The sequence below is a fragment of the Diaphorina citri genome, unplaced genomic scaffold (assembly GCF_000475195.1).
Source record: "Diaphorina citri unplaced genomic scaffold, Diaci psyllid genome assembly version 1.1 scaffold749, whole genome shotgun sequence".
NCBI lineage: Eukaryota > Metazoa > Arthropoda > Insecta > Hemiptera > Psyllidae > Diaphorina > Diaphorina citri.
Window position 1 is genome coordinate 6,054 of NW_007378182.1, and position 12,966 is coordinate 19,019.

The window sequence follows — 12,966 nt, forward strand, 5'->3', positions numbered from 1 at the left end:
ATCGAACCCACACCTTAAATAAACCACAACGCTACCGAGAAAGTTTCAAAAGTCAACGGTTTAAAAAAAAAAAAAATCTGTGAAATTTCCCATTTTTGGTGATATACCTACATGGAGATGAAACAAACTCCAAGAAAAATGGTTAGAAAAGTCGTATTTTCCTTTCAAAAACTCTGACGATGTCCCCTTTTCTGAAACTCATTTCCCCTCTTTTAAATGAAAATGCACGAATTAGTTCAACCACTAGGTGGCGTGGTAGCGCCTGTACTAAACCATTGGAAATCCAAGATGGCGCCATCAGAAATCGTTTCCGAAGGGAAAATCCAGCTACATTACATTGAAATGGGGGTCTTTCCTGGCGAAATTCCTGTGTGCAGGCAGATTCCAGTATGTATGACTATTGCACCCCTATACAGCCAAAGTAAGAAATGAACTAACAAGAAAAATGAAATTAATAAAATGAGGAACGAAAATTGGTACATTATTGTAACTCTAATGTAATTGAACATTTGCAAATAACTCCCGAAAATTCTTTACGTCTAGGAAATACATCTCTCCATTCATTAAATTAATGTGGTTAATTTCTTTATCAAATGGAGGATTGCGGATTTCACCCATGAAATAATCGGAGATTTGGCTGATGGTGGCGATAGTTTATTTTCCGGGGTCTTTCCTGGCGAAATTCCTGTGTGCAGATTCCAGTATGTTGGACTATTGCACCCCTATACAGCCAAAGTAAGAAATGAACTAACAAGAAAAATGAAATTAATAAAATGAGGAACGAAAATTGGTACATTATTGTAACTCTAATGTAATTGAACATTTGCAAATAACTCCTGAAAATTCTTTACGTCTAGGAAATACATCTCTCCATTCATTAAATTAATTTGGTTAGTTTCTTTATCAAATGGAGGATTGCGGATTTCACCCATGAAATAATCGGAGATTTGGCTGATGGTGGCGATAGTTTATTTTCGACCTTTTAAAGATACTGTTTTGCCCTTTTGACTTCAGATTTGGGGCTTTCACAACTTTTTACGTAGGAATCATCGACCTTTCATTCATAATTTTTAGAACGGCAAATAAAAAAATTGAACTTTCAACCTTTTAAAAATTGCTTTGATTTGGGGTTTTCCCAACTTTCTACGTAGAAATCGACCTTATATTCATAACTTTTACCCAAATGCATATTCTCTATTAGTAATTTTTGAACTCAAAAATATGCCATCCATGAAATCTCCGAGAAAGACATTTGTGAAACCGTGACCATTGAGGAATAAATAAAAAATTAAAAATGCATAAGGCAAATAATTTAATGGAAAAAATAAAACAGAAAAGGTTTTAACAACAGTCAACAAAATGAGGTCTTTAACGAGAGGCAAATGAAATTCAAGCAAAGTAGGGCTAATGGTGGATTTCACCAACGACTTAATGAGAGATTTAACTAATGGGAGAACTTCGGTTTACGATCTTAGGTTAATAAGGTTTCTAAGTCTCTTTTCCTTGTTTTAATACTGTCTGATTCATACGATAAAAATATTTTAAAATTTAAATTGTCATTACCAATAAACAGTTTTATTTAATATACATTAAATTTGTTTGTTTTTATCATTACTTTTTTTTTTCGTCAATCAACTAATGGTTAAGTTTAACTTTTGGATTAACCCATTAGCGCCTGAATTATTTTTTCCCCTTTGATGTTAATTTACTGTTAATATGGTCTGCCATCTAGGATCAGCAAAAACCGAGACAAGTACGAGTGTTGCCACGCAATCTGATTTCATTTCTTAGTCGATTTCAAAAAAAAAAAAAAAACATCTAAAATTTCAGCAAATCAGATTGATTAACCCAATCAGATTGAGTTTGACTTCAAACCCAGTTTAAAGTCTGGGGCCTCGAATACCACTGAACGCCAATTGTGGCTATTAGTTGAACTGGCCTCGTGTGATCCAGCTATTTGAAGATATATGTACTTGCGCCTTGAGGAGGGATTGAACCCATGCCCTCCTGGTTAAACAACGTGTACTGACCACTAAACCACACAAGTCAAGTAGGGGCACAACTTGAAGCAGCTACACTAAATTATCATTAGTAACACGAGATGGAGTTTCCCGATTTTTCGGGTACACACTCCTCAACACCGACTGAGTTCCAGCTACTTACAATCAGGTAAACCTGACGACAGGTGCACCTGATCAGGTCTACCTGATGAGAATTGTCCATCAAAGCCCACACAACTCACAGCTCTGGACTGATTTCATTTCTTGGTTATTTGTTTTTGTTTAATTTGAAACAAATAGGCTTAAACCAATATTGATGTGGGAGAATTCCTGGGACTACCAAATAAAGGAAGAATTTGATTCCATTTGACTTGGGCAACCTGATAACAGGGTTTATATGCTTTTCCCGGAACGAAATTCCATGACTATTCCATGACTTTTTGGTCGATTTTCAGATTCCATGAATTTTTCAGGTTTTCCAGGTCGCGTATAAACCCTGGATAGAGAGTGGAGTGACAGGCATAAGTCATCGGGAATAAGGTCGGCATTTCCACTCACCTCAACACCTCGGAAGCGTATACAGGGGGGGAATTGAACTTTCAACCTTTTAAAAATTGCTTTGATTTGGGGTTTTCCCAACTTTCTACGTAGAAATCGACCTTATATTCATAACTTTTACCCAAATGCATATTCTCTATTAGTTTAATAATCCAAAAAAGAGTTTCGAATGGTCCGAAAAGAAGTTTATAGTGATCTAAAAAAAAGGGGGGAGTTTTAAAAAATCCCGTTTGGAACATTACAAACTCCTTTTTACTTTTTGGACGAATGAAAATTCTCCCCTTAGTGAAATCTCTCATTAAGTCATTAGTGAAATCCACCATTAGTTATGTTGAGCAATGGATACTTACAAGTTTTTTAATGGTCCGAAAAGAAGTTTATAGTGATCTAAAAAGGGGGAGTTTTAAGTTTTTAAAAAATCCTGTTTGGAACATTACAAACTCCTTTTTACTTTTTGGATAAATGAAAATTCTCCCCTTAGTGAAATCTCTCATTAAGTCATTAGTGAAATCCACCATTAGTTATGTTGAGCAATGGATACTTACAAGTATGTATGTAGGTACTATCCCGACACGGAGTTTCCCTTGAAAATGTCTACGAAATGGACGAAACTCCTGAGTTGGGATAATACTTACGACTTGTAAGGATCCATTGTATAACAACATAACCAAGTAAAATAGAGGTTAAACAAGTGCCAATATTTTTCCTTTTCCTCTTCTTTTTTTTTTTTTTTTTTTGAAGAGGTTTGACAGGGGGAACCGTAACTGCTATGGTCTTATCGTCAAATCGAAGAGAAAGGAAAGACAGAATAGGAGAAAGCCAGCCGTTCCGAGAACGAACATTATCCCATCAGGATAAAATCCGCCCCGGGCGGGAATCGAACCCGCGGCCTCGCGCTTACAAAGCAGACGCGCTACCAACCAAGCTAACTAGGCTGGCAGAAGCACAGGTTTAAAAAATAAAATAAAACCTCAACATATCAAGAAGTATTAAACATGTAGGTAATTTTTATTTATATTTGTTATTGATCACATTTATCATATAAAATACAATAATACAAACATACAAATCCAATTACAATTTCTATTGATAAATATGTAATACTTGGGTACAATACAGTACATAATTCCATTATTATTAGTAGATTAATTATAGCATTAGCTGCCATTACTGCTGTTTTTAGCTGAATTCCCGGGATGAGCTATTATTATTATTATTTTTATTAATAATAATAAATAAAAGGATAGGTTGGATAAGTGAGAGAAAGACTTGCCTTTCTTCAAATAACAGTGCTTATTTATACTTTTCAAATACACTAAAAAGTCCCTTTACCCCAGTAGAAGGCTACTGTTATTATGGTCAAATATTCAAACAAGAATAGAATTTCGTACTTCGGCTGGGATCGAACCCACACCTTAAATAAACCACAACGCTACCGAGAAAGTTTCAAAAGTCAACGGTTTAAAAAAAAAAAAAATCTGTGAAATTTCCCATTTTTGGTGATATACCTACATGGAGATGAAACAAACTCCAAGAAAAATGGTTAGAAAAGTCGTATTTTCCTTTCAAAAACTCTGACGATGTCCCCTTTTCTGAAACTCATTTCCCCTCTTTTAAATGAAAATGCACGAATTAGTTCAACCACTAGGTGGCGTGGTAGCGCCTGTACTAAACCATTGGAAATCCAAGATGGCGCCATCAGAAATCGTTTCCGAAGGGAAAATCCAGCTACATTACATTGAAATGGGGGTCTTTCCTGGCGAAATTCCTGTGTGCAGGCAGATTCCAGTATGTATGACTATTGCACCCCTATACAGCCAAAGTAAGAAATGAACTAACAAGAAAAATGAAATTAATAAAATGAGGAACGAAAATTGGTACATTATTGTAACTCTAATGTAATTGAACATTTGCAAATAACTCCTGAAAATTCTTTACGTCTAGGAAATACATCTCTCCATTCATTAAATTAATTTGGTTAGTTTCTTTATCAAATGGAGGATTGCGGATTTCACCCATGAAATAATCGGAGATTTGGCTGATGGTGGCGATAGTTTATTTTCGACCTTTTAAAGATACTGTTTTGCCCTTTTGACTTCAGATTTGGGGCTTTCACAACTTTTTACGTAGGAATCATCGACCTTTCATTCATAATTTTTAGAACGGCAAATAAAAAAATTGAACTTTCAACCTTTTAAAAATTGCTTTGATTTGGGGTTTTCCCAACTTTCTACGTAGAAATCGACCTTATATTCATAACTTTTACCCAAATGCATATTCTCTATTAGTAATTTTTGAACTCAAAAATATGCCATCCATGAAATCTCCGAGAAAGACATTTGTGAAACCGTGACCATTGAGGAATAAATAAAAAATTAAAAATGCATAAGGCAAATAATTTAATGGAAAAAATAAAACAGAAAAGGTTTTAACAACAGTCAACAAAATGAGGTCTTTAACGAGAGGCAAATGAAATTCAAGCAAAGTAGGGCTAATGGTGGATTTCACCAGCGAGTTAATGAGAGATTTAACTAATGGGAGAACTTCGGTTTACGATCTTAGGTTAATAAGGTTTCTAAGTCTCTTTTCCTTGTTTAAATACTGTCTGATTCATACGATAAAAATATTTTAAAATTTAAATTGTCATTACCAATAAACAGTTTTATTTAATATACATTAAATTTGTTTGTTTTTATCATTACTTTTTTTTCGTCAATCAACTAATGGTTAAGTTTAACTTTTGGATTAACCCATTAGCGCCTGAATTTTTTTTCCCCTTTGATGTTTATCTACTGTATAGAAAATTTATTTACTGTTAATATGGTCTGCCATCTAGGATCAGCAAAAACCGAGACAAGTACGAGTGTTGCCATGCAATCTTAATTTCATTTCTTAGTTGATTTCAAAAAAAAAAAAAAAAAAAAAATCTAAAATTTCAGCAAATCAGATTGATTAACCCAATCAGATTGAGTTTAACTTCAAACCCAGTTTAAACTCTGGGGCCTCGAATACCACTGAACGCCAATTGTGGCTATTAGTTGAACTGGCCTCGTGTGATCCAGCTATTTGAAGATATATGTACTCGCGCCTTGAGGAGGGATTGAACCCATGCCCTCCTGGTTAAACAACGTGTACACTAAACCACACAAGTCAAGTAGGGGCACAACTTGAAGCAGCTACACTAAATTATCATTAGTAACACGATATGGAGTTTCCAGGTTTTTCGGGTACACACACCTCAACACCGACTGAGTTCCAGCTACTTACCATCAGGTAAACCTGACGACAGGTGCACCTGATGAGAATTGTCCATCAAAGCCCACACAACTCACAGCTCTGGATTGATTTCATTTCTTGGTTATTTGTTTTTGTTTAATTTGAAACAAATAGGCTTAAACCAATATTGATGTGGCAGAATTCCTGGGACTACCAAATACAGGAAGAGTTTGATTCCGTTTGACTTGGGCAACCTGATAACAGGGTTTATACGCTTTCCCGGAACGAAATTCCATGACTATTCCATGACTTTTTGGTCGATTTTCAGATTCCATGAATCTTCCAGGTTTTCCAGGTCGCGTATAAACCCTGGATAGGGAGTGACAGGCATAAGTCATCGGGAATAAGGTCGGCATTTCCACTCACCTGAAAAAAAAATACAGCAGAAAAGAGAGTAAGATAATAATAAAAATAAAAAGTAAGAAAATACAAAATGAAATAGTGTAGGAAGTAGTAGAGCACGAGGAAGTAGCTCACAGCACAGCATACCTACACATTGCACAGACATACTCAACACAGCAAAACCTATACACTGCACATAGATATTCAACTCACTACACAGCAAACCTACACAGTACACATACATAGATAACTCATTACACAGCTTTATTTTGTACATTACATTGTACATACACAGCTCATTACACATTACAAAAGTAGTGCTTTATTTAGACTGTCAGCTAAAAACACGTTAAATTATAATTATACTACCCTGTCAAACTGCTTTGACTTGGCGGGGCGGACATCAGGGGATCCCAAAACGGATATTTCCAACAATTTCCCGATTTTGAAAATTTGGACCGATTGCAATACTTTCATTACTAGTATAGCTCCGCTATACTGTAGTAATAGAAAGTAAAAAACAAAAAACGAAAGAAAACCTTACCCCAGGTGAAGACGAAGCAGAATGGTCAAATCGTGGCTGATACGAGCTCCCACCGTCCATCTTGGCCTTCTTGTTCCTATGAGTGGACAGGTCCTCATTGGATGGGTTCCTACTGAATCCACTACTGTTCGACTCGTGTTCATTCGGTGGTTTTCGTTTATTGGAGGCGGCTGGGTCGTTAGTGGACTCGTGATAGCGACCGGACTGACTGTTGTTGGACATGTGTGAGCCTGAGGGGGGACAAACGAACGATATTTTACGAGGATACAAAATATCACCTCTTTTGACCAACAAATTCATCATTTAAAATTAAAATGATTTCTTTTTTTCAAGAGGTTTTATAGAGGGAACTGCAACTGTTAAGGTCTTATCGTCCCGAAATCGAAGAGAGAATAAAGACAGGATAGGAGAAAGTCAGCCGTTCCGAGAACGAACTTTATCCGTTCAGGATAAAATCCGCCCCGGGCGGGAATCTGAACCCGCGACCTAGCACTTACAAGGCAGATGCGCTACCAACCAAGCTAACTAGGCTGGATTTTTTTTTATTATTATTATTTTTATTTAATGTGGCAGGATTCTCCGAAAGGAGAGCTCTTTCACCCAACCACAGGTTTTGTCGAGCATCTAATTGCTTAGATACCCTACATTAATTTTATGTATTCCACTGCCATTGTTGCAAGTTTTCAGATTGTTTTAAAATGTTTTATTTATTTCCTTTCCTTTCCCAGCCATCGGCCACACGCCCAGCGAATACCTCCCAATCAATTCTTCCGCAGAGAGTATCGAACCCCAGATCCAGGAACTTGTGAGTCGACTACTTGAACCGCTCGGGTTTACGCTGGTCACGTGGTCCAAAGTCCCCTACCTGTGTGAGGGCGACTTCCAGCAGACTTTCTATTGGCTGACGGACGTCCTGTTTGTAGTTCAACTGACCAATCAGGAGTCTTGAGCTCAATATTAATTGATTTATTTAATTTAGACATACATCCTTTGTAAATACTATTTTACTTATGAAGGATTTCACCAATGACTTAATGGGAGAATTTTTAATAATAATAAATAAATAAATGTCTTTTCTTTGTGTTACTATATCACAACTTTGGTGCTCACTGCAGCATTGTAGGATTTTTTCCAATACACGCTACGCCACTGGTCAGTTGTAAAATAACTTCCCAAGTATTTTATTATGATTAATTGAAATGATTCCCATTCTTACCTCGTACATGAGCTGATCTTCGTACAGCTTTCGCATTTGGTCGGCGGCCGCTTGTTGATTTTAATATGTATGATTAATTGAAATGATTCCCATTCTTACCTCGTACATGAGCTGATCTTCGTACAGCTTTCGCATTTGGTCGGCGGCCGCTTGTTGTTGGGCTGAGGCTTGGTGGGCCGACGCTTGCTGTTGTTGGGCTGCAGCGGCTTGTTGGAGTTTCTGGTGTTGGGCTGCGTCGTTCATCATTTGTACCTGGGGCGAGAGAATGGCAGTGACAGAAAATTTAGGTAACTCTACGAGGAATGAATGAAAACCGATTTAGGCTTGTTGGAGTTTCTGGTGTTGGGCTGCGTCGTTCATCATTTGTACCTGGGGCGAGAGAATGGCAGTGACAGAAAATTTAGGTAACTCTACGAGGAATGAATGAATAGACTTTAAAAACCGGAATAGACTTTAAAAAACGATTTAGATAGGGAAAAAGCCCTCCTTATATTATTATCTAATAAAAAATCTAAATAATGATTCATTTGCGGGGAAGCTGACAGCTTCTTAACATTTTTTGTGGATATCACAGCATTATTTAGACTTTACTATGTCTGTCATTTTTATATTCTTTTCTTTTTACACTGTTCATGCCGCCACTAATCGCTACTCGATTGTCCTCACGAGGCTGAGTGAGGACAATCGTAAACCGATTTAGATAGGGAAAAAGCCCTCCTTATGTTATTATCGAATAAAAAATCTAAATAATGATTCATTTTGCGGGGAAGCTGACAGCTTCTTAACATTTTTTGTGGATATCACAGCATTATTTAGACTTTACTATGTCTGTTATTTTTATATTCTTTTCTTTTTACACTGTTCATGCCGCCACTAATCGCTACTCGATTGTCCTCACGAGGCTGAGTGAGGACAATCGTATTTATTTTTTTAATTGTGCAAATTTTTCCAAACACCTACCCATTGCGCAAATTTTTCCTTACCTGCGCATTATGTTGCAACTTCTGCGCGTCGCTCATGGGGTATCCGACCGCGCTGAGGCCGACCTGCGCCTTCATAGCGTCGGCCATCTTGGCGTGGTGCGCCTTGAGTTGCGCCTCGCGCATCATTTGCGCCTCGGCGGCCATGGCCTTCTCCGATTGGAACTTTGCCGCCTGCTGTGCGGCCTGCACTTGCATTGCGTACTGGAAATAAAACAGGGATAATGTTCGTTCTCGGAACGGCTGGCTTTCTCCTATCCTCTCTTCCTTCTCTCTTCGATTTCGGGACGATAAGACCATAGCAGTTACAGTTCCCTCTGTCAAACCTCTTAAAAAAAAATAATAATAATAATAAAAAAAAAAAATATTTTTAATGCAGTATCCCCTACCTGTTTCTGTTGTTCTTCAATGGAAGCCACTTGCGCTGCGTACAATTTCTGCGCGCTACTGATTTGCGCAGCCTGGGCTGCTTGCAACATTTGCGCCTCTGCTAGTTGCATGGCGTACAGATGACCTATGTCTGCACTGCTCGCTCCCGGCATGTAGGCAGCCATCTGAATAGAATAGAGTAAGAATAGATATGATTTGTCTGGCTGGTGGACGTTCAACAGGGAGCAGACCAGCTCAGTCTGGCTGGGGGACGTTAAACAGGGAGCAGACCACAGGGTGTCTACCAAAATGGAAAAATAAAATTCCCTGACTTTTCCCGGTTTTCCAGTCCAATTTTTCAAAATTTCCAGTCTACTTTTCCAAGATTTTCCACCCTAATCCCACTGCGCCGCAGCCGATTTTTTTTTTTTTTTTCAAGCAATGTTCTCAAGCCTGTTAAATTTTTTCAATCTTTTTTCATCCGACTAGGGTAAGGTCTTGAGTCCTCCAAAACAGGGAGCAGACCAGCTCAGTCTGGCTGGGGGACGTTAAACAGGGAGCAGACCAGCTCAGTCTGGCTGGGGGACGTTAAACAGGGAGCAGACCAGCTTAGTCTGGCTGGGGGACGTTAAACAGGGAGCAGACCAGCATAATAATACGATTTTAAGGTTTATTAAATAATTATTAATTGAGTATACAATTTAATTTAATAAAAAAGCTATTAAACCCCTCCTCAGTCGCCACAATTGTAGACAATTATGTACAGTTTAGACAAGGAGTAAAATCAGCAATAGAGAGAGTTATTGTACATGTTTAAAAATAAATAAAAACTGTTTTATTAAAAAGAAAAAAAAAAATCAGATTATAAAAAAACGAACATCTGGTTTCTTACCTGAGCCTCATACAGTTTGAGCACGTCAGCCTGCGAGAGCTGCGAGTAAGGAACACTTGGGTGAAGCGCCGCCAACGAAGTCAACTCCGGTTTGCCCAGAGCCGACAGGCCGCCAAGCTCATGGGTCAGATTATAAAAAAACGAACATCTGGTTTCTTACCTGAGCCTCATACAGTTTGAGCACGTCAGCCTGTGACAGCTGCGAGTAAGGAACACTTGGGTGAAGCGCCGCCAACGAAGTCAACTCCGGTTTGCCCAGAGCCGACAGGCCGCCAAGCTCATGGGGCGCCTTGCCGAGAGCCGCCAAATCATGCGCCTTGCCGAGCCCGGCCAGGCCGGCTAAATCGTGCGCCTTGCCGAGCGCCAGGCCGGCTAAATCTTTGTCTTTGGGGCCGCCGCCGCCCAGGGTGGGGGTGTCTTTGGTATCTTTGCCCGGAGGGGGGTCGGAGGGCAGGGGAGGTTTGGGCGAGGACTTGGGGTGGGGGGGCAGGGGTGGGTACGGACTAGACGAGGCGTAGTGGGACTTGTCGGGCGTCGACCCGTAGCCAGAGCTGTGGGAACAGAATGTGGAAGTCGAGGTGTCAAATAGAAATTAATACTGGTTAGGAAAAAAACTACAGGCTACAGGGCATTTTTATATATTTTGACCAAGTCCCAAAAAAAGCGTTTTGAGATAAATGGGGTCAAAGTTTAGGACTAGTTAAACTTTAAATAGAGATGGCCATTTTGTTTTTGCTCTCATTTCAACACTAAAGAGATGTTAGCAACCAATATAAAAAGTAGATCTTTTCGAGCTCTTTCCAACAATAAAGATAACTCAGAAAGTCGATTTTTGGACTTGGTCCGCTCTGACTTTTTACCCATTCAGTGCCTCGGTGGTGTAGTGGTCAAGACGCTCGCCTGGTAAACAGGAGGGCGTGGGTTCAATCCCAGCCGAGGTATGGAATTTTATCCTCCCCTTTCATTACCGAGCCACGGGTGGGGGAATAATGTTCATATTTGTGTTCAGTAGGCTTCACTGAATCCAAATATATCAATTTTTTCATGTGGGACAGCCTGGGCCAATTTTACGGATGGTTGTTCTAAAACAAACATTTGATTTTAGATGCCCGGAAAATGGGGAAAATAATGTGTTATTGAGAGATATATATTCTATAGTACTTTTTTGATACATTTTTACACTATACAGTCACAGAGCGAGCTAAGTCCAAAAAAAGCGTTTTGAGATAAATGGAGTCAAAGTTTAGGACTATTAAACTTTAAATAGAGATGGCCATTTTGTTTTTGCTCTCATTTCAACACCAAAGAGATGTTAGCAACCAATATAAAAAGTAGATCTTTTCGAGCTCTTTCCAACAATATAGATAACTCAGGAAGTCGATTTTTGTACTTGGTCCGCTCTGACTTTTACCCATTCAGTGCCTCGGTGGTGTAGTGGTCAAGACGCTCACCTGGTAAACAGGAGGGCGTGGGTTCAATCCCAGCCGAGGTATGGAATTTTATCCTCAATATAATTTGAGAATATGACCACAATAATAGTAGTGGCCTACTGCTGGAGTAAAAGGACTTTACAGTCCTATGCGAGCAGTATAAATAAGCACTATTATTCATTCATTCATTCAGAGAAAAAAAAAAAACAACCACACAACCACACCTGCCTCGGTGGTGTAGTGGTCAAGACGCTCGCCTGGTAATCAGGAGGGCGTGGGTTAGATCCCAGCCGAGGTATGGAATTTTATCCTCAATATAATTTGAGAATTCGACCACATAATAATGGAGCTCTAAGGGTTAGGTGGTAGAGAACGCCTAAGGCGTTAACCTCGCCTAGTGGTTGCCTTCCACTCGAGAGTCTATTGTTATTACCTGTACAGAGGCGAGGGCAGGCCCGGTTTGGGCGAAGGGTTGGGCGAAGGCTTACTAACACTCGGACTCGGGGCATACCGTTTGCCCGGCCCTGAGTCTTTCTTCTGCGTGAGGTCGGATATACTATGCGGTGTGTTGCTATGGGCGGGGGGCGGTTGAGAACCGCGCGGCAAAGGCGGTAGGCCGCCGCTCAGGTGTGACGGTAGACCTGGCGGAAAAAGAGACATGGCTGGTTAACGTTTCGGCGGTCCGGAAATAAATGCTTTGTCAGCCTAGTTAGCTTGGAGCGTCTTCCTTGTAAGCGCTAGGTCGCAGGTTCGATTCCTGCCCGAGGCGAATTTTATCCTGAACGAATAATGTTCGTTCTCGGAACGGCTGGCTTTCTCCCATCCTGCGTTCCTTCTCTCTTCGCTTTCGGAACCGATAAGACCTTAGCGGTTACAGTTCCCTCTGTCAAACCTCTACAAAAAAAAAAAAAAAATCCAGCCCACGCCCTCCTGTTTACCAGGCGAGCGCCTTGAGAACTACACCACCGAGGCAGGCAGGCCAAAAATAAGTACACTATTAGGTATACAAGAGCCGTATTTTATTAATCCTCTCTGTGGGACTTTCGCCAAGGAGATGTGAATTTTCAACTTCAACACCCTGACTACCAAAGCATAGTCCATGGTGTTTGTTCAATAAGTTTGAGTTTAATGTGTTTAAGCATATAATATAAAATGCATGTTACCTACATTAATTAATTGATGTTTTATTTTCTTTATTTGACAATAATAAATAAATACAAATACAAGAGGATCCTTCCTAAGACACAATGCTTCTAAGAATTTACCCACAGAAACCCACGAATTAGAACATCCCCCTAACAGGGGAGACAGACTCCCTAGTTATTGGAATTTTTTCATCAAAAAATGGCAAAATTTCAC

General features: G+C 39.4%; 2 protein-coding genes and 1 long non-coding RNA gene across 3 annotated transcripts; 1 reads left to right on the forward strand and 2 right to left on the reverse strand.

Moving 5' to 3' along the window:
- Nucleotides 1-718: 718 nt before the first annotated feature.
- On the reverse strand, nt 719-2,685 carry LOC113468479. The gene is made up of 2 exons (XR_003392216.1): nt 2,605-2,685; nt 719-1,104 (listed from the first exon to the last, which is right to left on the reverse strand). It is a non-coding gene; the product is annotated as an uncharacterized LOC113468479 (long non-coding RNA).
- Nucleotides 2,686-7,435: 4,750 nt separating this feature from the next.
- LOC103511764 (methyltransferase-like protein 9) lies at nt 7,436-7,762 on the forward strand (the record flags this gene model as incomplete). The annotated part of the gene is made up of 1 exon (XM_026825427.1): nt 7,436-7,762. A coding segment is annotated over one exon (234 nt), but the record flags the coding sequence as incomplete, so codon positions are not given.
- Nucleotides 7,763-7,932: 170 nt separating this feature from the next.
- LOC113468477 (embryonal Fyn-associated substrate-like) lies at nt 7,933-12,278 on the reverse strand. The gene is made up of 6 exons (XM_026825428.1): nt 12,041-12,278; nt 10,338-10,728; nt 9,306-9,470; nt 8,920-9,120; nt 8,036-8,188; nt 7,933-7,986 (listed from the first exon to the last, which is right to left on the reverse strand). Exons 1-6 carry the CDS (start codon nt 12,265-12,267, stop codon nt 7,933-7,935), a joined length of 1,191 nt encoding a protein of 396 aa, XP_026681229.1. The 5' UTR covers nt 12,268-12,278.
- Between the last annotated feature and the right edge of the window lie 688 nt (nt 12,279-12,966).

Bases quoted from the DNA above. Each gene is read 5' to 3' on its own strand.
- LOC113468477 (XM_026825428.1), bottom strand. From the start codon at position 12,267: ATGTCTCTTTTTCCGCCAGGTCTACCGTCACACCTGAGCGGCGGCCTA. The intron at 8,189-8,919 runs GTAAGGAAAAAT...CTCTCGCCCCAG, and splicing joins AGTTGCAACATAATGCGCAG to GTACAAATGATGAACGACGC. The intron at 7,987-8,035 runs GTAAGAATGGGA...AAAATCAACAAG, and splicing joins AAGATCAGCTCATGTACGAG to CGGCCGCCGACCAAATGCGA.